At 44.2% G+C, this 25,765-nt stretch overlaps 2 protein-coding genes across 10 annotated transcripts in view; one reads left to right on the top strand and one right to left on the bottom strand.

Annotated features, from left to right (window-relative positions):
* PPFIBP1 (PPFIA binding protein 1) overlaps positions 1 to 25,765 on the bottom strand; it is a 153,590-nt gene that overhangs the window by 67,191 nt on the left and 60,634 nt on the right. The window contains exon 3 of one of the 9 annotated variants that reach the window (XM_074357516.1): positions 3,550 to 3,721. The exons of 7 other annotated variants lie outside the window; for them this stretch is intronic. In XM_074357516.1, coding sequence (XP_074213617.1) covers positions 3,550 to 3,625 — 76 coding nt within the window. In that variant the 5' untranslated portion in view covers positions 3,626 to 3,721. Of the gene's footprint in view, positions 1 to 3,549; positions 3,722 to 13,318; positions 13,338 to 25,765 lie in introns of those variants that run through there. One more of the 9 variants, XM_074357521.1, reaches the window with a different exon arrangement.
* Positions 13,480 to 16,117, top strand: C34H12orf71 (chromosome 34 C12orf71 homolog). Its single transcript, XM_010946596.2, has 3 exons — positions 13,480 to 13,726; positions 14,603 to 15,273; positions 15,695 to 16,117. The coding sequence occupies exons 1-3, from the start codon at positions 13,480 to 13,482 to the stop codon at positions 16,007 to 16,009; spliced, it is 1,233 nt and encodes a 410-aa protein (XP_010944898.1). The 3' UTR covers positions 16,010 to 16,117.

Genomic DNA, 25,765 nt, shown 5'->3' with positions numbered 1-25,765 from the left:
ATGGAGTACTGCATATGAAAGGAGAGCCCATTAATGGGCTTGTTCGACCCTTTTGTGTCTTAGATCATCAACCTAGATTTTGTTTTCGTATAAATAAAAGTTCTGGCAACCCATAGCTTTCAGGAGACAGAGAAGAAAAGTGGAGCAAGTAAAAGATGCTGAATTGTCTTAGGAATTTGAGAGCTTGCTTTCAGTATCGCTATATATTGACTTGCCTAGGGTCAGGCGACCAAAAATAATCAGGATTTTCAGTACTTTATCTGGTAGAACTAGTGTTTCAAAATGACACGGCCAACTTATACCTTCACTCATACACACACGTCTATATATTTACTCCAAGAACATTTATCATTCACCCACCACATGCCTGGAGCTGTTCTAGGTACTGAGGAGCTTTCATTCAAGTGACCATCCCCAATTTCCGCATTTGCTTTCCAATAAAGTCCATCTCAGGGACCTGGTAAACTGAGCCCACCTGCCATAGATGCAGCTTTTCCCTGGCTAAGTATAGCATCTCTCTTATTTTCTAAAACCTAAGCAGAACCATTAACGTACGCCAGGACTCTTAATGTATACATGTGCCACCAGTCAGTAGCTTACTGAGTTCTTCTGAACTTGCTGGAAGCCCCAATATGTAAACCAAAAGTTAAAGGGGCTAGAAAGTCTTGCTACAGTGACAAGAGGGGAACAGCTACCAGAGACAAACCTCTGCTAAAACCATCTTACCAGGGGATAGGAAGAGAGATTAAACCTTGTGTAGCCACCCGGAATGTCTGAGGCCTGTGGAGTGAGGTCTGAATAACAGAGTGCATCTGAGTGGACAGGGAAGATCGGATAGTTATTTATGCAAAGGAAGAAACCGGGGGCTAGTCTGATTGTCCTGTGCCCCAAGGAGAGGAAGTCTGAGGGAGGCAGGACTACTCTCAAAAAACAGTCCACAAGCCAGATGGAAAACTAGCTCAGAAGGTGGTCACATGGTAGCCCCTGGGCTTCTGTTCTTCAGAGAGATCAAGTGTCAGGACCATCTGGTTACCAGGTGGATGTTAGAAAACGTGGGCTCCTCTCTGGAGCTTCTTGAAAGTTTCTGTTGTCCCCTGGGGTCCCCTCCAGTCGGAACTCAGCCATGGCTATCAGGAGGAGGAACCATAGCTTAAGGAGGGGTTTTTGGTCCTTGGCCCTGGAACGATCCAGATCTAGGAGAGCCTCTCGAGCTACCTGGCTGCCTCTGAAGGGAGAGGGTCCCAGGCCTTCCTCTGCTCAGGTACAGTCAATAAAAAGAAACCAGCCAGAGACACAGAACTTCTGGGGTAGAAATCTGTGCTTTAAAGGACAGCTGATATCCTTACTGTTTATTAGTTTTGTTTAAAATGTGGCCCACTGCTTTGTTTTAACCAAGAAATCCATCCCTTCAGAGGGTGACAGAGAAAATGAGTCTCATTCATTAAATCTTTTTTTTTTTTTAAACACCAAGAGGTCGAGTAGGCCGCAGGCCTGTTCCGATTCCACGTGAGGCTTCCCCAAGAGGTGCCTTTCTTCCAGAGACTCAGCAAAAGCAGAGCATGGGGTGGGGGGATCCCCCAAGCTAACCAAGGACCTTCACCTGCAAAGAACTCCTTGTTTAGAGGGTATTCAGTCTGCGGGGAGGGCAGGAAGGAGGAAGGGAGAGTTGGCTGTATAATGAAGAAACAGAGAGCAGATTTTTGTCTCAGGGAAGTAGATATATTCCTTATTTAGTAGAAATTTTATAATATTCCACTTCATCTTAATAGTAAAGATTACCAGGGCCTTTCACCAGAGGCAGGAAGGAGCCTGGCCCTTGGTCCCCGTGCACACGGCTACAGGCTCACAGACGTACGGGTGAGGAGGACGTCATGCAGTCTCTGAGCATCCCAAGGCTGCTTCCTTCAGGGATGTACGGTTTTACTAACAGGTTGCTGATGTTACAGAATATGCCAGAGACCAGACAAACCTGACTCGTTTAGTAGCAAGGGGAGAAAACTGCCACCTGTCCTGGCCTCTTAGGCTGGAAGACATGAAATACGGGTTTTGTCTCAACGCCCAGAAGCCTAAGAAGGTGCATACCAGTCACACTAGCACATGATACGGTGGGAAAACAGGGGGCGGGGCAAGTTTAAAAACATAGACAGGGGCACACAAGCGTTGACAGGAGCCAAGGGTCTGCAGAGAAAGAGGCTTGGCAGATGCCTCCACCTTCCAGAAGCTGGGAAAAGCCCAGAGGGGAAACGAAGGCATCCTTCAGCTCAAGAACCTACGTCTCGGAAGGTATCACAACAACCTGCCAGGAAGTTCAGCTGGGACCTCTTGGAATAAACAGTCAGTCCGAAGCACTGGAGAGCTGTGAGTGTCAAAACCACTCAGCTAAGCAAGGCTCATGTGGAAAATAAAGGACACGCGTGAACGATGTAACCAAAACAAGTGTCACGTCAAAACACACCACAGATCAACACATTACAGGGTTTTAAATCCTCAGGACTTGGAATGGGTTAGACATTTTACAGGTCCTGGGCTTGGGGGGGAAGGGTGCAGCTGAAGCCCCCTTACTAATGGTGTCACTCTCATATTTGTTTTCACTTATCTGACACTTTTTGGCCTAATAACTCATGAGGTGCTCGGAAGAGAGAGCACTGTTAACTGCAGAGGTCACACTGCTGACACGAAGGTGCCCGAATGGGTAGCGAAAAGGGTGACAATTCAGCTAATTTACATATTTCTTTTGGTAAATGATCTAAAGACGATTCCAAAATGAGTACAGCTAGATTTCTGAGCCTACTTTGTATCAAGGCTCAACTCTAAGTGGTGTGATGGGTTGAACTGTGTCTCCCTCACAAATTCACATGTTGAAGTCCTAACCCCCAGTGCCTCAGAATGTGACCCCTCGTTTGGAGGGAGGGTCTTGACAGAGATACTGAAGTGAAAACGGGGTCATTCAGGGGGGCCCTATACTAGTATGACTGGCATCCTCATAAACGGGGAAATTTGGACAGAGAGAGATGCAGAGATGGGAGACGATGTGAAAACACAAGGAGAAGATGGTCATCTACAGGCCAAGGAGAGAAGCCTGGAACAGGTGACTCCCTCACCGCCCTCAGAAGGCTCCAAGCCGGCCAGCATTTTGACTTTGGACCTCCAGCCCCCAGAACTGGGATATTACACTTCTGTTGTTCAAGGCACCCAGTCTGGTACTTGGTTATGGCAGCCTAGCAGACCATCCCAAGGCGGGAGGTCTGGCATGAGAAGCTGGGCTGTGGCAGCAGCAGATCGCCCAGCCACCGGGGGTAAGAGGTCCCATGATTACATAGGCACAGGGCATCCTACGAGGCAGGGTTTCAAGTGGAGCTGGCCTGAAAAACCCAGCTACAGCTCTGCATAGAAGAACGAGTTTCCTAAGGCAACAGTGTGCTAGCCACGAGACACTCTCTCCAGTGACAACATTCAACACTTGCCTTTATGACCCAGGAACGAACAGGATACACTAATTCAGTTAGATACAGCATATTCAGCACCTGCGATATCGTAACAAACACTTACAGAGCAACTGTCTGCTCCCAGATGCAAATCCTGTTCCTACTGAGTGACCGGACCACGGCCTGCAGGGAGTGTCCATTCGTGTTTGAAATTACAAAGGCATCGAGTATGTATGGTTGTTTTTCATTCTCTCTTAAGACTCCTCCCCAAATAAGACTTAGGCACTTCCATCAATCTGAAAAATGACCGCAAAAAAATCCCTGAATATTCAACACAGAGTTTAAAAACAAGAAACAAAACTGCCCCCAAAAATCAAGGGCAAAATTATCATATTAATACTTACTCAGTGTTTGTTCTGGGGAAGATCCATGCTAGGATCCTGGCAGAGGACACGTGGATATATCACACATACATCAAAGCAATCTAGGGCTGATGAATCGTTCGGTACCAACAATGAAACTGCTTAATAAAATGTGCGATTTAAATTTTTAATAAGATGACTCATGACCAGCAAGAATTAGGTCTCCTCCCATTTCTTCTGCTGCCAGGTCTCGAATACTTCCAGTCATTTTTCACAAGAGCAAACATATCATGTGAAAGAATGTCATGCCTCTTGGGCGAGTCAGAGGCCCTCCTCCACGAAGGGAAACCACAGTAGTCTGGGGGTTTTATGTGCTCAGTTCCACACTTGGATGCTAGGAAACGGCGACATCCTAGATTGTAACTCATTCCTGATCTTCAACCATGAGACAAGTCTATCACCAAGTAAGCAGTGCAGATGTAAGCACACTGGCGTGGAAACACATATACATGTTATCTTGGTCTTGCAAAGAATAATTTCCTACAGCTTCATGGTAAAAGCCTTTTCATACCTACAATTATTACTAAATCATAGGGCCAGCAGGCCTTTCCAGAAGTTGTCCAATTTTCTGCCTCCAAATAGGACAGAGCTATTTTTAATTTGGAGGTAAACCAGATGACGTCCTGGAGCCAGGGTCACCATTCTGGCTGCACAGGCTGTGTCCTGTCCTGGTGAGTGAAGGCTGAAACCCAGCCAGTTCCAGCCCAGGCACTGCATCTGCCTGGAGGGTCACCATTTCTTAGTTGCACAAAAGCTCTCTAAGGACCAGTGCCAAATTCACCTTCTCCTCTGGATACCCTTGGGACATAGGTCTAGTATCACCTCAGCGAAAAGCACTGGTTTTAAACATGTTTAGCTCAGGAAGTAACATAGTCAGTGGGACTGGAGTTTAAAGAATAAAAACGGGAGTATCTCAAAATGAGGCTGGAGATGTTGGCCGGGGCCTTGTCGTGTAGAGCCCATGTGCGCCATTTTGAGACTTTAAAGATTACCCTACACTGAGGGATGGCACTGAATGGTCTTAAGCATGGGGGTGACCTGGCGTGATTCGTGTTCCTAAAAAATCTCTCTGACTCCTATGCAGATAATGAATCAGAGGGAGGCAGAGAAGATGTGGGAAGGTCCAGGTGAGAACTAGCGGATGGATAAAGTGATGACAGTGAGGTGGACAGGACATACTAGTGATGTACTCGATGCGACTCTGTGAATGATCAGATACAGGCAGGAAGTGAGAGAGAGAAGGAACGATGTTCAGCCTACGACACAAAAAACTGGGCAGGTGTCCTACCACTTACAAAGAACACTGCAGGAGGGGCAAGTTTGAGGGGTTAAGGTTATGAGTTCAGTTTTAGAGTTGAGATTTCTATAAAGTAGTGGGTGAAGATGCCTTCTGGTAAATGCTGGTCCTAAAATATGATATACCATACTTACATGTTTTTAAAATAAAACCTGAGAAATACAATTTTAATCCAAGTTTTAGAAGTACTCTGGCCATATGCTGAATGTAAGATTATAGTTTTCAAGTTATTCTCTATGACTACATTCCTGACGCCACCCCCAAGGGACTTTTGGTTTCACCAGTCACTCTGAGAGTAAAGAAATCTAAGAAAAGAGGGGAACAGACAGCCCCGATGGCAGGCATTCCAGGTCACGTAACACCCTGATGGCCATCCCCTTCTCCATCTTGCCCCTACAATTTGTTCCGATCCTCATCCATGGATTTTTGATCAATCAAGACACCAATTTCATTAAGAGCAGTGAGTCTCAGGGAGTGGTCCCCAGATCAAGCAGCAACGGTAGAACTTAGCAATTTAAATGATAATTAGGCCTTATCCCAGACTCATGAAATCAGAAACTCTGAGGGTGGGCCTTGGCAACCTAATCTTTCACAAGTCCTCCTGGTGATTCTAGTGCACATTCAAGTTCAAGAACTACTGACAAGAATCAATCAGATTTCCTTCACGGGTTTGCTTCCCAATTTTCATAATTCTCTTTTCCTATTAAAATTTCCTTGGTGCCTCAAAATCAGTCAACATCTAAGTAAGGCTCCTTCCCCAGGTAATGCCATCTCCCTTTTGGGATGTAAAAGGGACCCTCCTTCAAGTGCCTGGGCACCCAGCTTTGTCTCCACTAATGTGAATCCTAACCACATCCTTGAGTCAACTGTTGGTGGCATCGCCCTTCTGCTCTGAGCTCTCACTTCACTCCACTCGGAATGATGCCTGTATAAGCTATGTCGGCACGTTCCCAATGGGAGCCTCCCTTTTATTTGAATTCATCAGTGTCTAATAGAGAAAACCTAACAGAAGTCTAAATGGTTGTTCGAGATTAGTGTTTCTCAAGGTCTGTGGGCAAGTGCATGTTGAGAGGTCCGATTCTAGGCCCCATTTCTAGTCTACTAAACTAGAAAATTCCGTGGACAGGGACCTGCATTCTTACTGTGCATTGAAACTGATCACCCCTGCCGTAGACGAGCTTCGGCTTGTTAACCACAGGCCTAGATGAACTGCTTTTTGAGCACAGAACACTGAACTGAGCCCTGAACTAAGGTGGAACAAAATGAGTAGAGCTTGCCTTGTTCCTAACCTGTGGTCCACTGGTTAACTGTATTCTGCAGTCTTAAAACAATGACATCATAGTTTGTCCTCTACAAATACTGCAGGATAATTTCTTATCGGTGTGTCTTCCCCAGCCTACACTTATGGATTGACTTTTCAGCCCTAATGAATTTTACCTTTTTATTGTCAGTCCAGATACCTGGACTTTAAGACTATTTATCTTAAGATATCCTTTTGGTCTATTTCTCTTAGAAGATTAGCTTCAACAGAATGTAAACACGGAATTTTAGGTGTAAAAAGAAAATACCAAAATAGCTGCCCAATGACAAAGGACATTATTTATAACTAGTGACACATAGTTCCACAGCCATAAATGTTTCCTGGCTTTGGTTATGAAAGTTAAACTTAGTCCCCCACAACCAACTACCCTATGACCTCCTCCAATCAAGTAGGAGCATGAGCCTCACCCTTGTACACCACTACACACCCCCAAAATGCCTGCAGACAGATACAGTGTCAAAACAAAGATTCCCTACAAAGTGTATTATGTAACAGGAGCAGAAGGAAGAGCCACGTGGTCTTTAATACCACTGCAAGAGAAACAGTTGCGAAACAGAAGAGAAAACGACAAACTCTTTCCTAGAATTAGCATTCAGTCTTTCTCGAAACAATCTGTGTTCATCTTTTTTTGTCAAACATATGGAAATCCTTCTTTAAAAACTGCACCATCCTAATTTTCACCAGCCCTTTCGAAACTGAGCCGAGTAATGGAGAAACAGACAGACACAGACACACACACACATATCTGAAGTTTGTCAAAATTACTAACCTTGCATGGTTCTAATGTATGCTCTTAAGTTTTACTTTTTAAAAAATAGCCAGGTTCCATTTCTGAGATTCATTTTAAGAGGATGATTTTAATAGGTGCTCATGGAAGGAATCTATACTGGCTCACTTGGGCTAGCAGGAAAATTTTTTTTAATTAATGTATAATTTAAATAAAGTAAAAGCCATCCTTTTTAGGTGTACGATTCAATGATTGTTGATAAACATACATAGTTGTGTAAACACCAGCAAAACAGTGTTGAACTGTGTTGCCCAACAGAGCTGCCACACGTGGATACTGAGCCCTTGAAAGGTGGCTGGTCCAAAGTCAGACACGTCGACGTGTTAAATACACACCAGACTCCAGAGACTTGGTTTAAAAAAAAAAGCAGAAGATCTTATTAACATATGGTGAAATTATAGCATTTTCCACATTGTGTTTAATATAATACAGTATAATTAATTTTACCTGTTTCTTTTTCCTTTTTTTATTTACCTATTGGGAAATTAAAAGTTAAAAGGCACTTGCTTGCATCTGTGGTTCAAATTATCTTTTTATTGGACAGAGCTGACACAGATTATTTCCACCCCTCAAAGAGCTCCCTCCGGTCCCTTTACAACAGACATCATGTCCCTCCCCCCAGCTCCTGGCAACCACTGATCTGATTTCTATCCCTAAAGGTTTGCTTTTAAAAATATATCCTCTTTTTGCCTTGTATCTTCGAATTTTCCATAATCATCTTGTACTGTTTCTATAGTTTCTTTTAAAAAGATATTTTTAACTTTAAAGGATATGAAAAAGCCTTGCCTGATCACTTTCTGTAATTTTCATCAGCCAGTATCATTTTTATTAACCAGTTCCAAAGCCACCACAAAGGCATTCTGAGTAGTAAACTGTCTTCCAAAAGGAGACACGCACAAGTGGTTCATAACTGAATGGAGACCATTGTGCAGACACACAACAGCGGCCATTCACAGATGCTGCTGGAGATCTGAGCCAGAGGTGGGGAACCTCCCGTAGCTTAATTTTATTCAGCCTCAGGGAAGTGGAGAAAAAGCTTTATCTGTGCTAAGAAAAGGTTGGACGGAAATAGAAACGTAAGGCACCGAATCGGTAAATCATTTAAAGATGGGAGGGGGCACAGGGACAGGAGGCTTTGGCCACAGGCAGGATCCACTGGTGGGAACTCTGTGCTGGTTTATGACAATGGCCAAGAGATGGATTCCACATGCTGCCCCAGCCCCCAACCCAGGCTCACCTGTTCCCATTCTGCTTTTCTTCCAATTCCCTTCTCATTAAATTGAGGTTAATTATTATTTATAATGGGTATTCACACATCCTGCTCCTATTCCAGTCACCCTTCATTCATTCTTCAGGAACTATATACCATCTTTCTGATTCTCCAGAATATAAGGAAAACACTGTGGCCACCTCCTATCCACATTCTGTCCCACTGGGTTAGCTGGGGTGCCGCACGTCAGGCTACCTGCCTCTGAACTCCTGAGATCCTTCCGGATAATCAGCACATCTCCTTCAGCACATCTCCTTAGGTGTCCACCCCTGGCTCCCACCTCCACCCCTTTCCTTTGCAGTCCCCTAGAGAATGTGAACAAAGGTCTTCGCATTTTGAGCATCTAATTGCTAGTCCTTTAAGGAAAGGTAGTTAAAAGGTGGTAAAATGCTAACTGGGCTCTTTGGTGGTCTGTGGTCTCATTTCCCCTGAGATAACTAAAAGTACCTGTGGAGTCTACAGCTTCCGCATCCTCCCCTTAAAAATGTCTTGTGGAAAACTTCTTCCACCAAGGGGACCATCTAACCAACTTAGAATAGTAACAAAGGGAGAATGACTGTTGGCCTCAAACAATTTGCATCTATGCCGTCTGAACAACCAGATGGGATGACGCTCACGTCACCGATGCTCAGCCCCAGCAAGATCCCTTCTGAGTATTTCCACCCCAACTGGAAAATGCGCTAGAAATGGAAAAGCCCCTAGTGTGGCTCCCACGTAAGTGACACATTGGAAAAAGGATGGTTCCCTCTGACCACCAGAATCCCCGAGCGGTTCACAGATCAGGTGACCTGCTGGCGGACACAGATGCTAACTACAATGACACGGACCTGCCTTGTCTCGTGGAGGCTCCAGTCCAGTGAGGGGACACATTCAGATAACCATACAAATACAAGTATGTTTATCAAATGCACACATCATTTTAATGATCAGAGTTACCAACAGGTCTATGTTTGAAATTTTAAAAGGAAGTAAAAACACTTTCCTTAGAGGGACAATGCCAACTCCAAGTCCAACGGCCTGAGAACCAGAAGAGCTGATGGTGTAAGTTCCAGTCTGGGTCCAAAGGCAGGACAAAACCAACGTCCCAGCGCAGACATCCAGGCAGAGAGCAAACTCTCCCTTACTCTCCTCAGGTTTCAGAGGATGGGAGGATGCCCAACCACACTGGGGAGGGTAGTCTGCTTTCCTCAGTCGACTGATTCAAATGTTAATCTCATCCAGAAGCACCTCACAGACACACCCAGAATAATGTTGAACCAAGTATCTGGGTAGCCTGCAGCCTAGTCAAGTTAACACACAAAATTAACTGTAACAGTAGCTCGATTTCTAAGTTAGAAACTTGCCACACTATATGTTTAGGTCCCAAATTCCATCAAATCAGATGGATTTTAGGAAGTGCTCCAATTTTTAAAGTTACCACTATTACTGGCTTCAGTCCTAAAACACTGTAAATTCACAACATACTATCGTTTTCAAACCCTCATGAGGCTTTATCACAGGTGATTTTTGCTTCAAGAGAAAAGGCAGTGATGATCCAGCTGTACTACTTAGCTAATACACCCATGATCCAAGGAAAGCGACACCACCAAGTCAAAGGGCCTGACAAAGAAATTAACACAAGTTAATGAGGACCCTGAATTTCCTGCTGTCAGAGGTAAAAGCTAACTTATCTCTTAGAAGTGACTACACTCCTCAGCACAGCATCCTAAAGGTGGCATGTGTCACTGCTACCTCAGTGACGCTTTAGAAAAACACATCTGAACAAATTATGTAAAATATATCAAACAATTAACAATGATTACCCTTTTTTCTGGGGCAGGAGAGAAGGTGAGTTTCAGGGAGTTTCACTATCGGAGCTGTACATTTAAAATGAAATCTCTATTGGGGGAGGATATAGCTCAACTGGTAGAGTGTACACTTGGTATGCATGAGGTCCTGGGTTCAATCCCCAGTACTTCCTCTAAAAATTTTTTTTAAGAAATAAAATTTAAAAATGAAATATATATGTATACATATGTATGTATACACACACGCACACTCAGAAGAGGGGGAGAGAGAGAGAATATAGGCAAATGGTGATATGGTAAAAACAAATAAAATGTCTAGTTCTCTCTGAGGCTTATCCCGTTTGAAGCTCCGTCTCCAGGATTGCTCTAAACTTTAGAAGTTTAGGCTGAGAAATCTTTTTTTCCTACTTAAATGTTTCTGTTGGGTTCCAAGTGTTCCACTTCCATGGGTAACGGTACAACATACAACTTCTCCCTCACCTTCACCCCAGCTACATGGAAAGAAAGCTACTCTTGAGTCCTCTTTCAGGCTCCCAGTGTCCTGGGAGGCAGTCCCAGAGTTTCTATGAGAAGCCAGAGCAGAGGGATCCAGATCTCATCGTGCCCAAGAGGAAGCTGAGTATTTACTTTAAAACCCATCTGAGCCTGCCCCACATGTGGACACCATTGTTTGGGGCCAGTCATATGTACCACATTCTCAGGACACACTGTTCCACTCAAAGGAGTTCCTTTTAAGGAGCCAGAACACAGGTTTGGTTTTGGACTGAGTCAGCTCTCCCAGGTACCTTCCAGGGAGGAGGTGCGCAGTCAGCCCCCTGAGAGACAGGAGCGCGAGGAGGGAGAAAGGACGGGCTCTGGAGTCAGACTGCCCACGTTTCAATCCAGGTTCTAGGGTTCATCGTTTGGGAATGTGGACAATTACATAACTGCTCATGCCCCGGTTCCTCCATCTATAAAACAGAACTATGACACTTAACTGATTGAGCTGCTGTGAAGTTAAACAATAAATGCACGTAAAGTGCTTAGAACTGGACCTGGTATGCAGTAAGTGCTCAATAAATGCTAAGGAGTATGTTGCTCCTGACTTGCACCCCCTGGATTAATCTAGGTCCCCAGTCACCCCGGGGAATTATGGGCAGTCTGTGGCCACTTGCCAGGTGGCCTCAGCTGGGAGATGGTTTCTCCTCAGCTCCAGCTCTGCCGACTTCTTCCATCGTGCTGTGGCCATCATAACTCCTGCGACAGACTCATCTGAAACAATCCTACTTAACAGAACCTCAAAATTCAATCGGTCCAACAGCAAAAAGCCTGAGAGTCACAGCAAACTTTAAATGTAATCCTGTTAAATGGAAATAAAGACAAAAAAATATTTGAAAAAGATCTTTAAGATTTCAGTGAGTTGAGGTTAAATCAACCAGTGTTTCTTGGCTTTTTCCCTTTTCGTGTGTGTGCGTGTGCGTGTGTGTGTGTGTGTTTAAATTCATGCCTCTTTTTGGATAAATATAAAAACCGTATGATTTCTTCTAATGCTATTTAAAACTTGAAATTTAAAAAAGTGACCGAAAGAAATCTAAGCAATGTTAATTTAAGACCATGCTTTTTCAAAGCACACATACACTCTATTCCTTGGAAACTCTGAGCGAAAGTCCTACTCCCTTCCTGAGAATCACTGAACTGACAAAGAAACAGTATCCCATTGGCCCGCAGGTTAGACCAGCTGGCGGTTGCCGTAACTACATTTGCCAAGATGATTTTGCTCTTAGAAAAGGTTATTTTTTGTTTAGTCTATGCAACCGAGAACCTTCAATCCTACGCAACGACTCACATTTGTCCTCAGAACTGCACATTTGGAAACAGACAATGAAAGATTTATTACCTCCACCTACAAAGCACCCACAGAGACCTGACCAATCTCCACCTAATTTCATGATGCCGATGGGAAGGGAGGGGAGGGGCGGCCTGGGAGGTGGCAGGGCTTGGTGAGCAGGAGGGACGCCTAGAGGAAGAAGACAAGGAAAAGCCAAGCTCCAATTCTAGACAAACCAAGGAGCCTCATGTTACAGACGAGGCTGTCAAGGGAGGTAACACTGGGAACAAGGAAACACGACCAGAGACAGAGTTCCAGGGAACAGAACTGCCGGACAAGGCGGACAGTCTCAGGAATGAAGCAGGAGCCTCACTGGGAAACTCAAAGAAGAAAATGCAGGTCCTCAACCACGCACTCCTCCAAACCCATCCACATCCATCTTTACTTTTTTTCCTTCTAATACCAGGAAATAATACACTCCTTTTACTACAACCAAGCCCCCTGCCCATGCCACAGATCCCACCCTTCCTCTCTCCAAAAGAAGCCAACCTTTTAGATTTTGAAATTCTCTGACCATGTACCTCTTTTTTATTTGGGGTGGGGGATGCAGTAACTGACCTTGACTCCGTCTCCTCCTCGCACTTGCTCATTCAGACATTTCTAGAGTCTATGACCACCATCCTCACCTCCTCTCCTGCCACTCATTCCTCCACCCAGTGCAGACCTACAGATTCCGTCCTCATGAACACCAGCCCACAGCACTCAGGCTGCCAAGTCCGCTGGAAGCTTTGTCCCATTTGTCTCAATCATGTCAAGTATTTCAATACACTTTGAGTCTGATACGTGAAGCCACGATCCAAGTACAGGCTTACAGGAACAATCCAAGTTCCCTAATGGGGGTGGGAGCTCTTCCATGACCTCACTGACCCCGCATCCCTCATGCTTGATCTCCACACACACCTGGCTGTTTCTCACCTGGGGGTCCTGGCTTGGGTGTCCCCTCTGCTTGGAAGGACCCCTCCCTCAAAATTTCCCCCATTTCACCTCACTAACTTCCTCACCCCCTTAAACCCTCAGATCAGAGGTGGTCTCCTCTGGGAGGCTTTTCTTGACACCCCCTCCTCCCCAACCTCTGCCCTGGCTGCACGCAGTGCCTCCGGTTCTCCCACAACGTCGCTTTTAAGTTCTGTCGCCGCACTTACCATTCTGTCCTGTAACAGGCTGCTAAGGTCTGTCTCAGCAAACAGGCTCTAAATTCCCTCAAGCCAGGAACCATCCTAGACACCCACGCGACAAGAGGGAAACAAATGCCCCGCTGAATGTCCTTCTGCCCTCGAGAGGGACCCTCGTCTGCTGGGATGGCATGAGCACAGGTCAGCTGGGGAGCAAGAGGCTGGCTCCCGAAGCTTTCTGTCTCTTGTTTCTCTCAGAAACCAGGGTCCTTGTGTTGCCGTGGTTACCAACGGTCCCCGAACACAGACTTCTGGCAGTTGGACATTTAGCCACTGAGACGCAGGATCTGAAGGATTTTTTTTTTATGGCTCAGGAGTTGGCAACACCTCTTTCACGTGGGCAGCCACCAGAGCAGAGCGTTACACAGACCACAGCATGTGCGTGCGCATGTTCTTACCCTCAGCCTCCCCGCCAGCTACTCCCCGGGGCATCATAGAAAACCCTGCGCTAAAAAGTGCTATCAGAGGATGGGAGGATGGGCATTTAAACGGCTATAATCTTTCTGGGAAGCAATCTGGTGTCAACTATTAGGAGCCTTTAATACATTTGCGATCTTTGATCCACTGAACCCACGTATAGAAATATAAAGAGAGACACAAAGATCTATTAACAAGGGGGTTTACTGCAGATTTATCTATTAAAAACAATAACCACCTAACGGTCATTAGCAGAATGGCCATATATATGTTTATTGTAGATTGTGCCCTAAAATATAATAATCTCAGTTTTAACTGGTGTGACTTCCATATCTACATATATGTGTGAATGAATACATGTGTATACACATAATTACTTATGAAGAAAAAAAGGTTATAAGCAAATCCACCAAAATGTCTTCATGATGTTATCGTTATCTCTGGGCAGTGGGATCACAGGCATATTTATTTTCATTTTTACACTTTTATGTTTTTCAAATGTTATGCAGTGATCATTTTTTCTTTTATAATACAAGTTCTTTCAATTGTAGTAACAGGTGATGCAAAGCATCTGGCGAAGATGCTTAGTCGAGGGGGTTATAAATAGAATCAGGGTTTTGTTTTGTTTTTTTTTACTTTTTTTTTAATTGAGTTATAGTCATTTAACAATGTTGTGTCAAGTTGAAACAGGTTTTTAAATGGAGAGGGCTGCCTCTTCTGTCCTTTGGAGACTGAAAGAGAGGATGAACTTCTATCAGAGTGAGGCAGTTCTATTCACAAGTACCAAGATTATCTCTTCTTTTTCCCAATCCTACCTATTTTTCCTTTCTTTTGTAGATCCCTGGGATGAGGGAGACCTGCAATTTGCGCCTTGGAATGCCATGGTGCCCTCATTCTCCAGCAGCTCCGAATCAAGCCTGAGTGTCTCTGTGGGCTATTTCCCCTGTGAGGACACCTTCTCCTATGAAAACACCATCTCCAATGAAGACACACCTCCTGAGGGCCCTTCAGGTCACTTTGTCCCTCCTCTCCAAGGAACATGGCGGACTGAAAACATAGGGAGACTCCTGGGGAGGCGAGACCAGACACAGGATGACCCAGAGCAGTTCTGCAAACTAAGCATCACCCTGGCCTGGGATGTGGACGTGGCCTCTGACAATTCAGACTCGACGGCTAACTGGGACCCAAGAGGAGACAATCAGTGGACAGACAAGTGTCCCAAAGAGAAGACACCACTGACCCGCAGCAAACTGGATGGTCTTGTGCAAAAGCTCGAGGAATTTCTGGAGAACCAGAAAGAGGACGAAGATGATGACTCTCTGTTTCCTGAATCTGCGCGGGAGGAAGAGGCCCAGCTGCCCAGCAGCTCCCCTCCAGGTATGGCTCAGGTCAGTCATCGAGAAGATGACACTTGTCAAGACTTGGCCACGTTCAACCCAGCAGAGAAGGAAGATGTCATCCAGTTTCCACAGACTCCTCCAAGGCCTTGGAGACATGAGCTTGCTGAGGTGAGCACAGAGATGCTGAGGTGAGCACAGAGACACCTCGCTGGCAAGCAGGGGCCAGGCCTGGTGGCGGGGCCAGGCGGGAACACACGGAGCATCACTCCCTGCCATGAAGCAGGGCTGGGCCCCCTGGGTGTCTGACGTGGCTGGGAGTGGGAGAAGGGCTGGCGGCAAGGGAAGGGTCAGGGTGGAGTTGAAGGCACAATGCCAAGGAGCTCTAAGGAGAGAAGAGTGCAGGAAAGTAAAGAAAGGCCAACAATTATGACCAAAATACACTCTGCGTGTGTTTCAGCATTAGTGAGTATTGAGACTCTGTATATACAGTTGGGTTATTTTTGGTTAAAGGATTTGAGTTCCATGAATGGATAAATACTGACGCCACTGTTGTCAGGTTCCACATATCTAACATTCATTTTCTTGGCAGATAATAAGCCAGGCAACCGGCAGCCAGAGGACCAGAACTGCAGGGACGTCCTCCCCAGTCCCAGTCTCAGCAGGTCCACCAGAGGAGGAGGACACTGCCTCCTGCACACGAGCCCTCTCCTGTCTGCACTTGGGGTGGATCTTCCGCTGGCTAAGGCAGCAAGTCCTCTCCTCACGTTTGAGGAGAGGGCACCCCAAGAAGGCCACGGAGAGCTCCCGTCAGCTGCCACAAAAGGCAAGATTCTCTCACAGAAGCAAGAGAATCCAACCTCAAGAACCCCTCAAATTAGGACACCCTGTATCGCCAGACTTTTAAACTTTTTGACGGCCCCTATTCTCCAGTTCCCGTGAGCTATTTTTTACCCCCAATAAACAAAACACAGATTCTTGTTTTCCATGTCTTCCTCTCCCAACTCATCATCCTGACTCGGGCTGAAAGTATATATGTTGTCTAGAAGATGGAAATACATTTCTCTGGGAACTTCCAGGATTCTTCCCTTCCTAACCAGAAGGCATTCTTTTTCTCTCTTCTCCCCAATTCTGACTGTATTTCACCCTATTTCATTTTATATATTTTAACCTATGTTATCATTAACCCAAATCCCCATTTTCAGAAGGCAGCAGGACAGCCCATCAAATTCCCAACACGGCAGCATGGTTTGGGTTGAAGGTGAACTAGCAGGGCTCGAGCAAGCAGCAGAGGGTGCTGAGTCCCTCGGGAAGCTGAGTTCAGGAGTTCAGGAGGCAGGATCGGATGTTCCTTTAAGACCTGGCTGGTTCTAGCATGCCTTGCCTTGGCTAGAACAAGCAGCCCCCACTTAGGACGAATGCGAGGACTGCGAACGCTACTTAGCGTCTCTAAGCCTAACTTCCCTGACTCCTGCAATGGGGAAGATAATAACGCATACCTCATCAAGTTGTTGTGAGGAGTGATGAACAACACAAGCACCTGATAAACATTATTATTGTTGTAGTTCCTCTTGTTCATTCTCCTGAGGATATTCCCCAGGAGCCGTGATCCAAGAAACATCCATGAATGAGAGTTTAAGAGTCAATTCTCATGGAAATATTTCCCACACAGAAACAGTACTCACAGAAAGTTATGGGTTTCAGCAGATCTTGACTCAGTCAAGTCCTTTCCCACCCATTCCCCACTGCGCCTTCTGAAATTACCTGGCAATTGTCACTAACCTTTCCTATAAATGTCAACTTCTGTGAGGAAGGCTGTGCTCACCCTTCTCACCTTGACCTTTCCCTCTTATTGTTATCAACCCACCTCCCCAGTACGACCACCCTCCTCCTCATGCACCGCCAGGTTTACCCAAGAGCCCTCTTTCTTCAGCTTTGGCTACCCTCCTACATGACCTTCAGAGTTTACATGATTCTTTAGTCTCAAATTCTTGCCTTTCCTCAATTTTAATTCCTTTATCTCTTCCCCCCTCTCTCTATTTTCCTTCCTTCCACAAATATTTAGCACATAGGAATACAAAGCTAATTTCTGAGCTTACAGAAAAAAAACCCAAAAACAAACTCAATCTTTGCACTCAGGTGGCTTACTATTTAAGACAGAATGCCAGGTAAACATAGGACTATAAAGGGTTCCAGGGGCGGTAATAGTTTGTACACTGTACATAGTGAGGAGTAAAGGATAATCAATTCAACATGGGGAGGCTGATTTTAAAAGATTTCACATATGAGGTTGCTTGAGTTACACATGTGGTTAGTTTAAGCTGCTGGATAAATTGGTGTGGGGTTCAAGTGTGCAGTCTTGGCTGGTTATACGTGAGAGACACCGAGGATGATACTGCCTGAGGAAAGACAGTACAACGGGAAGGGAGAAATCAAAGACTGGGACCTTCTTATGCTTATGGCCACACCCCGCGTCTTTGCACAGCCAGACTCCTCACTTTATCCACCTCTCTGAGAACTTCTTCCCATTTGACTAGCTCACTCCAACGCCTTCCTCCACCTTCAGGAGCTCTTTGACTTCACCGAGACTTTGGTCCCATTACTCTACCTATTCCACGACTTTCACTCACTGCCTTCCAGATGCAACCTTTGCACCTCCTTCCCAACCCAGCGCAGATCCACCACATCTCCTGGCATGCACGATGCCTTGCCCTTTCCTTCTCCAGGTCTTCTCTGAATCTGTACTCATCAAATTCCCCAAAAGAACAGTCTTGCTTCTGAGAGGAGCCAACACACCAACTTAGGAATTACTTTCTCCATTCCCTAGAGAATTCTCCACAGTGCCTTCTCAAGTCCCCCACAGCCTGGGGAACTCATCCTAGGGTTACAATGAGGCCAACACTGATCCTTCCAGGTGAAGTTGCAACTTCACTTAAGCTATCCCTCAGCCTCCACCCAGCCACCCTCACACCATGACTTGCACTTTTCAGCTCTCCTTATATGATAATTTTAACCCATTGAGGGCAAGAATAAGGTCTTAGTTCCTTTTCACTCCAAGACCCTAATACACTATCTGGTACAGAGTGGGCTCTCTGTCTCTATATAATTTTTTAAATGATTTGAATATATCCTGTATCTTTGACTTTATTCCTATGTAATTTTTTAAGAAATGAAATACACCAGCTTAGAGTTGCTACTCTTATGTCAAAAGTTCCTGGCCAGCAGGACTAAGAGCAGAAGAGGAGGGGGTGGGAGGAGACAGGAAGAAGAGAAAACGGCAAGCTGCAAAAGGTCAAGCGAGGTGCCGACCTACAGACTGAGAAACCCAAGACCAGAGGAACTTAGCAAACGGTTTGAAATTTTAGTTCAATAAGTATAGAGGGAACCTTACTATTGCTTTAGACTAGACATTATGGTGCGCCTAAGAGATGACATCTCCTGCTGTCACGGCACTTGTAACCAGTCTTAGTTCAATTCTTCCTCTAGTGATTAAGTCAACCTCTACGAACTCACCCAAAACGAACTACTTTGAGATTGCCCACACTGAATAAGAAGCCCTGTTCATTAGGAAGATTTCTGACATACCTGCGTTTATTTTTCAGTGTTGTATAAACCTGTTTGACAAGTAGGAATCCACCTCTACAATTCAAGCAATGCACTTTACAAGCCTTTATAATAAATATTCTTTGTAAAGATTTGGAATTCTAAATATTCTTTAGAGTTGTTACGCTACATCTTAGAAAGTAAGTCAAAGTGTTTAAAAGTAGGAAATATTTCAGTACCTCCTCATTTATTAGAGTGTAAAATATGCTATGAAGCTCTTAACTACACGCCAAGCTAGGACGAGGTTCTCTGCTGCATCATATACGCAAGGCTGGGGCTGGAGGAAGCCACTCCATGTCCGAAGGACTGAGAGCAAACTGGAAGTGCCCATGGAGAGGCACTGGCTTTGCTGATTGCACTTGCAGGGCACATGCTAATCTAATTAACCAATAAGTTTGGGCATCCACTGCTTCGAGACTCAAAACGAAAATCATTCCTTTAAGTCAACTGCTCAACCTTGAATCCCTTAAGGGTCAGGTGCTTGAATTAGTGAGGTTTTGCCTTACAGATTTATATTCTGGAATCTATAACAACACCATAGTGTAGGCCAGCATGTAGCGTGAGACATTATCAACAAAGGTAAGGAGTATTGAGCTGTCTCCAAACACAGGGTTGGGAGAAGCTAATGTACATTTCATAGACTGCCCCATGCCTCGTCAGTTTCTTACTCTGCAAGATCCCAGTGAGAGAAAAACGTGTGTGATCATCCCATACCAGCAAAACAGGGGCAAATTATGTTTCCAGACTTGAAGAACATAATGTGAAAATTCATGGCAGGAAAGGATGCACGGGTCCAGGTCTACCTGGTCACAAAAATAGCATCCAAAATTCTCTTACAAAACAATGAAAAGAAACATAAAGCAAATTATAAATGCATTCACAAAGAGTACCTGATAAGTACTCCGATACTTAAGAACACATTTGTGCTTCAAAAACAAGTCTTTTCATTAAGAACCGCAAGTGGGAGAGCTGATGTTGCCTGCAGGGTACTCCCTTATCTCAGGAGGGATGGGGGTTTTATATTGCATGGCTCAGCTCAGTCTTCCTGCCACCCACCCCCTCACTACCCCAACAAAGAGAACAACACTCTGCTTTCAGAAGTGAAATAAGATCCCCATCAGATAACACAGAGTCCCTGTGTGAGCCAGGCATGAGTTGGGGTAGGTATAAAAGCCTTAAGATAAATCCCCCGAAGAATTATAAGCTTAGATCAAGAAATCCCCCTTCTCAACATCTTCTGTTTACTATCCCACTTTTCCTAGGAATTTCATGGTTTTGATGCCCATTTGATTTTAATCTAACATGCTTTATAAAGAACTACTGAGGATTTTCAAACGGGGGTGGGGGTGGGGCAAATGTCAAATATCTTTTCAGACTGTGGCTGTCGAATGAAACTTCATCTCCTTATTATTGAATCCTCCCAGTCTAGAAGGAAATCAGAATGGCCATTTACTTTTGTTTTTCCTCATCTGTACCAATAGATTTATTATTTTAAGAACAAACACCCGAAGCTAAAAGATTTCCCCGACTTCTCTCTTTCTCCTAGAACTTTCCCGCACTCAAGAAAGGAAACACTTCAGACATCTTTAAATGTTAATATATGTTTGGATGTTTGTTTACGAGTTTCTCTTTCATCAACTCTTCTGTCACCTGTCTTTGGGGCCTAGATTTTCCCCAGGGATGAGGATGAAAAGGAAAATTTTTCTCCAGGAAAGTGACTTCAAAAATTCAGCTAGTACTGTCCTGCAACCACCAGTGTAATAACTGATTCACATAAGGATCAAAGGTGAAAGCTAAAACCATTAGGTGGGAACAAGGGATGCACACGGTCCCCAAGAATTATTCCACGGATTACTTATTAGTTATTAAGGAATGGTATCCTCACAAGGGAGAGGTCCAGTGAACACCAACTTAATCAGGTGATTAAATTTAGCCTGAACGCCACCCTGGACCTTCTGAAGAGAAGCAGTGAATTCTTGCTAGCAGCATTTAATCTGAAACTAATCACTAGGAAATCAACAGTTGGATGAACCCATATTGAAAAATTCACTTCTAGACAACTGTCTTAACTTTTCAAACATGTTAATGTCATGAAATACAAAATACAAAAAAAAAAAAAAGGGCAGGGAAACAAGATAGTTCAAAAAAGAGACTAAATCAAAGTAAACAAACCTATGTTTACCAGGGGGAAAAGGGGTATGAAGGGATAAATTGGGAGTTCGAGATTTGCAAATATTAACTATTATATACAAAATAGATTAAAAAAACCAAATTTCTTCTGTATATCACAGGGAACTATATTCAATATCTTGTAGTAACCTATAATGAAAAAGAATATGAAAATCAATATATGCATGTATATGTATGACTGAAACATGTTGTACACCAGACCGACTATACTTCAATTAAAAAGAGTAAATTGAAATTAAAAAAGAAACTAAAGAGATGTGACAACCAAGCGCTATTTATTATCCTTGACTGAATCCTTTAAATCTACAAAACTACGATAAAAGATTATTTTTTTTTTTTAACAGTTGGAGAAATCTGGATGGGGGCTATATATTAAATACTTTCAAACAGTCCAGGAAAATAGAAATATAAGATAGATACAGAAAGAAAATGAGACAACAAAGATGGGGAAAATGTTAAGAAAAATTCCAGTAAACAGGGAATCCAGATCTGGTTTTAAATAAAGTATTAGATTTGCTATACCTGTGTGATAGTAAATCTTAAAGACATACATATTTAAAGCATTAAAATGTTTACTCTACACAAATCTTAGGTATGAATCTGATTCTCAAGTGATATAAACTAGGAGATTCTTTACTGTGGATTCAATCGTCCTGGGACCTGTCTTTGGATTCACCACTGCCTGCAAGGACTTTCCAGTCTCACGGAGTAATAAATACCCTCCCCCATAAGTCCCTCTAACCGTATAAAGAAACACTGGTCCAGCTGAAAGATGATGAGCATCTCAACACTTTTCAAAAACATTTCAAATTTCAGGAATTTATTTATTTGCAAGAATAATTTTTGCCCAGTGGAGAGCCAGGCTCTCTGTCCTCATCTGACCACAAGTTTCAAGGCCTGGATAGCTCACGTTGACTTTCAAAAGAACTTCCTGGGCATTTTCTGTTTCTCACAAATCAACAGCAGCTTGCCACGCATAATACTAACAATTCCTACAAGCTAGTTTGATGTTTCCTCTTATTTCGCGTGATGCTGAATCGTTCTGCTTCTCCCAACCCAGGAAGCAGCATCAGGACAAAGTCTCCAGATGATGCACTGAGCACACGAAGGGACTTTTGAGAGCAAAAGAGAGAACTACTGGAGTCTTCGTTAACCTTTTATGAGGTGTACCTTTTATATGATTAAAGCTACAGATTTTCTCTTAAACAAATGCACACATTCATACAGACTAAACACTTTGCAAACAATGCAAAAAGTTCAGAGACTCCCTGAAGCCTACTCTTCAATCCCAGGTTCAAAACACAAGTTTAAATAAAACTTCCTGGCTTCAAACCCCAGGTCCACCCCTTATTTGCAGTGGATCCTGGGGAAGTTACTTAAGCTCTCTGGCCTCTCCATTTTATCTCTAAAATGGGATACCAATAGTACTAACCTCAAAGTGTCGTGGTTAGGATTTAGCAGAAGTGCCCGACACGTAGCAAATGCTTGCAAATTCTAGCTGCTGCTCTGACTGTCCTATACTTCTTTTGTTTTACAAAGCTGCCTGGCTCCTCATGACCACAGAAGTAAGTCCAAGCGAACTGCTATTAAATGACTGGGACATTGTGCTATACACCAGAGACTGACACATTGTAATTGACTGTGTACTTCATTCAATTAAAAAAAAATTTCTATCAGACCATGATGTACTTCCCAATTCTTATTTGACGATGCTCCACCTTCTCCCCCAAGCTCCTTGCAGCACTTGTCCGTGATGCTGCTCCCTGACCTTTCCTGCCTCAGTGCCTTTGCTCATACCATTCCTGCTCTTTGGAGCTGCCCTAACCAAGCCTATCCTTCAGTCCGCCCTGATACCTACCTACTCCCAGATGCACCCTTCAAAGCTCAGGTTAAATCCAAGCTCTCCTATGGAACTGAGCAGGCTGCAAATAATCTCTCCCTCATTGACATGACCATAGCACTACCTGGAGTAAGTGTACATTTCATCTTGTTTTACAGAAATGTGCTCCCATGTCTTCCTCTCCCACTAGACAAAAGCCCATGTGTTCTGCTTATCTCTTCACACTCCAAAGCCCTGTCCCAGTTACTTGTACATAGTAGCCTCACGATAAATATTTGGCAAAATGAATGGTTAATCTGCAGGAAATAATTGAAACAGATAACATCTGAAACAGAATGTCATTTCCTCTCATATAAAATTTAACTGGCTTCTACTTTAATTAAGCCCAGTCCCTGGATGTTTATATTGGGGGCCAGAGAGTGTGGCCCAGGGTAGGTGTTTCCGGAGCAGAAAAGCTCAGCTTTGAACAACAGACAAAGCTAGTTAACAGGAGGACAGCCACAGCTCTCTACTTACCTGAGTAGAAACCGATATTCTAGCTTCTCTTTTTTCATTTAAAAGGATTTTGTTTAAGCCTTCATTTTTCCTCTGGATAATGTTTAGATTCATTCACTCTTTCAAATACATTGACTGAACATTAACATGCTAGAAGCTGTGTACAAAGATACATATGATTGGATGGCCCTAGAGATGATCATACTAAGTGAAGGAAGTCAGAGAAAGACAAATGCTACATGATATCACTTATATGTGGCAGCTAAAAAAGTGCCACAAAGAAACTGATTTGTAAAACAGAAACAGACTCACAGACACAGAAAATAAACTTACGGTTACCAAGGGGGAAAGGGAGGAAAAGGGACAATTAAGGGATTTGAAATTAACAGATATATACTATGTATAAAATAGATAAACAAGGTCCTATTGTATAGCACAGAGAACTACATTCAGTATCTTACAATAACCTATAAAGGAAGAGAATACATTCATGCACAACTGAATCGCTGTGCACCAGAAACTAACACAATATTGTAAACCAATGATACTTCAATTAAGAAAAAAAGATGGGTATGACAGACCCTTCTTTTTCGGAGTTCGTACTTGGGGGGAGATGGGCATCTTGCCAGACAGAGCACAGAGGCTGTCATTTGAGCTCAAGCTGAGAGGAAGAGGTGGGAGAAGCAGCAGACGACGCTGGCAGAGGGGACAGCCGATCCAACAGCCAGGAGCCCTAAAAGGCACGTTTGGGATACAGTGAAGAATCCAGGTCAGCTCAGGCTCATGGTGGATTTCAGAGCAACGGTAAGACACACAAGTCTGAGCGGCAGGGATGGAGCCAGGTCAGCACGGAGTTTTGAACTGTTTCTTATGGGGAGAATGGAGTTTTTGAAGCAATCCATGATGACCCAACCCACATTCCAACCCACATTAAGAGCAGGGTGGGAATGGGACTGAAGTGGAGAGAAGCTGGTAGCAGGAATATTAGGGGAAAAAAAAAAAAAACCCTGCCAGCTGGGCTCCATGGCAAGATAGGAGGAGCCCAACGCCAGGTCCAGCCCTTCGGCGGTTTTCTCAGTCTGGCTGCTGGTCTTCCTGCTCCCTTTGCAGGTCCAGCTGCCATCCCTTCCAAGCTACACTAGCTCCAAGACACTACTATCTCTGACAATTAGTAAGCATTTACTTGAGTTAATTTAGTAAACACAGTGGGCAGGAAATTATCTAAGTTGAAAAGATGCATCAGATTCCTAACGTGCCCTGAAATAAACTGTCAGGCTCCACCAAGTAGATTTCTCCTTGCTCTTTTTTCCTTCATCTACTGAGTGTTCATTCACTTGCTGAGGTCCCACTAAGTGTTGGCCATTATTACCCTTGAAGCCAAGGACATGAGGATACACAAGACGTTGTTCCTACTCTACAGACATTCAACGCGTGGCAGAGGTGTTAGCTGTCATCTGTCCCCCAAAGGGAATGACTCGTCGGGCAAGTCCTCCTTGACGCTCTTCATCTTACATGAAGCTGTTTAAAAATGTGTTCTGGACATCGGTCACAGTACCCACTTGTAGCTCATTTTTACCTTAAATGACTGGTTATCTATGCATGAACTGTATAGATGGGCTGAGGTTCCTGCTACACTATCTGGGGTTCCTTTGCTTATACTGTATAGTAGATACGTGTGAATTTGCTCGCTCACTAAGATTTATTTGTAATCCCCAAATCAGTACTGGTGGTGCTTTGTGGTCATTCACGGCCATGCACAGATCAGCAAAAAATGTGCGCATCTGTGTGCATGGTCCCAGCTGTGACTGTTTCAGTCCACTCTCTTAACACAAATAAGTGTTCTTTTCTGGTCTTATCCTCTGCCATGCTTTTCACTTTTCTGTGTTCTTTGTTGGTAATTTCAGTGTTTAAAATGGTCCCCGAGCATGGGGCCGAAGAGCTGTTCAGTGTTTCCAAGTGCAAGAAGGCTGTGATGCGCCTTGCAGAGAAAATGCACGTGTTAGATAAGCTTAGCTCAGGCATGAATCACAGTGCTGTGGATTGTGAATTCAGTGCTAACGAAATCAACATCAACCAAGGTCCCTTTAAACAGAAACAAGGTTATGTATTGGTCAGTTAAGAAAACGCTGAGAGAGGCTCACGGGAACCTCGTTCTGTGCGTCTCCTCGGGGCAATGCTTCAGCAGGTGCCAACTCAGTGTTCCCGTAACTTTAGGGAATTTAACTACTGCAAATAACAAGACTCAGCTGTGTTCTACCAGGTAAAGGGTGCAAAGAACCAGCCATAACACAATGACTTTCTTTCAGCTGTACCTTCTCAGGAGTCAGGAAGGTCACAAAGCAAGGAAAGAGTGTTGCTGTTTTCCCTTGGGAGAAGTTTTATGCTTAAAGCCTGATGCTCCTTGAAGGCTGCTTATTTCCTGCTTGGTTTTTTAACAACCCCAGCAACACAGGAGGCCCAATTTAGGTGAAAGGCCCCTGAAGAGAATATTCTGCGCCAGGCCTCACGCAAGATCAGGTTAGACCCTGAAGATGC

Source organism: Camelus bactrianus, chromosome 34, assembly GCF_048773025.1.
Source record: "Camelus bactrianus isolate YW-2024 breed Bactrian camel chromosome 34, ASM4877302v1, whole genome shotgun sequence".
NCBI classification, from domain to species: domain Eukaryota; kingdom Metazoa; phylum Chordata; class Mammalia; order Artiodactyla; family Camelidae; genus Camelus; species Camelus bactrianus.
The sequence above is the reverse complement of the archived record's forward strand: the minus strand, read 5'-3'. Positions and strand labels throughout refer to the sequence as shown.

Coding starts and splice junctions, on each gene's coding strand:
- C34H12orf71 (XM_010946596.2), top strand. CDS start 13,480: ATGAGCACAGGTCAGCTGGGGAGCAAGAGGCTGGCTCCCGAAGCTTTC. Junction 13,727..14,602: donor CGTTACACAGACCACAGCAT/GTGCGTGCGCAT, acceptor TTTCTTTTGTAG/ATCCCTGGGATGAGGGAGAC. Junction 15,274..15,694: donor GGAGACATGAGCTTGCTGAG/GTGAGCACAGAG, acceptor TTTTCTTGGCAG/ATAATAAGCCAGGCAACCGG.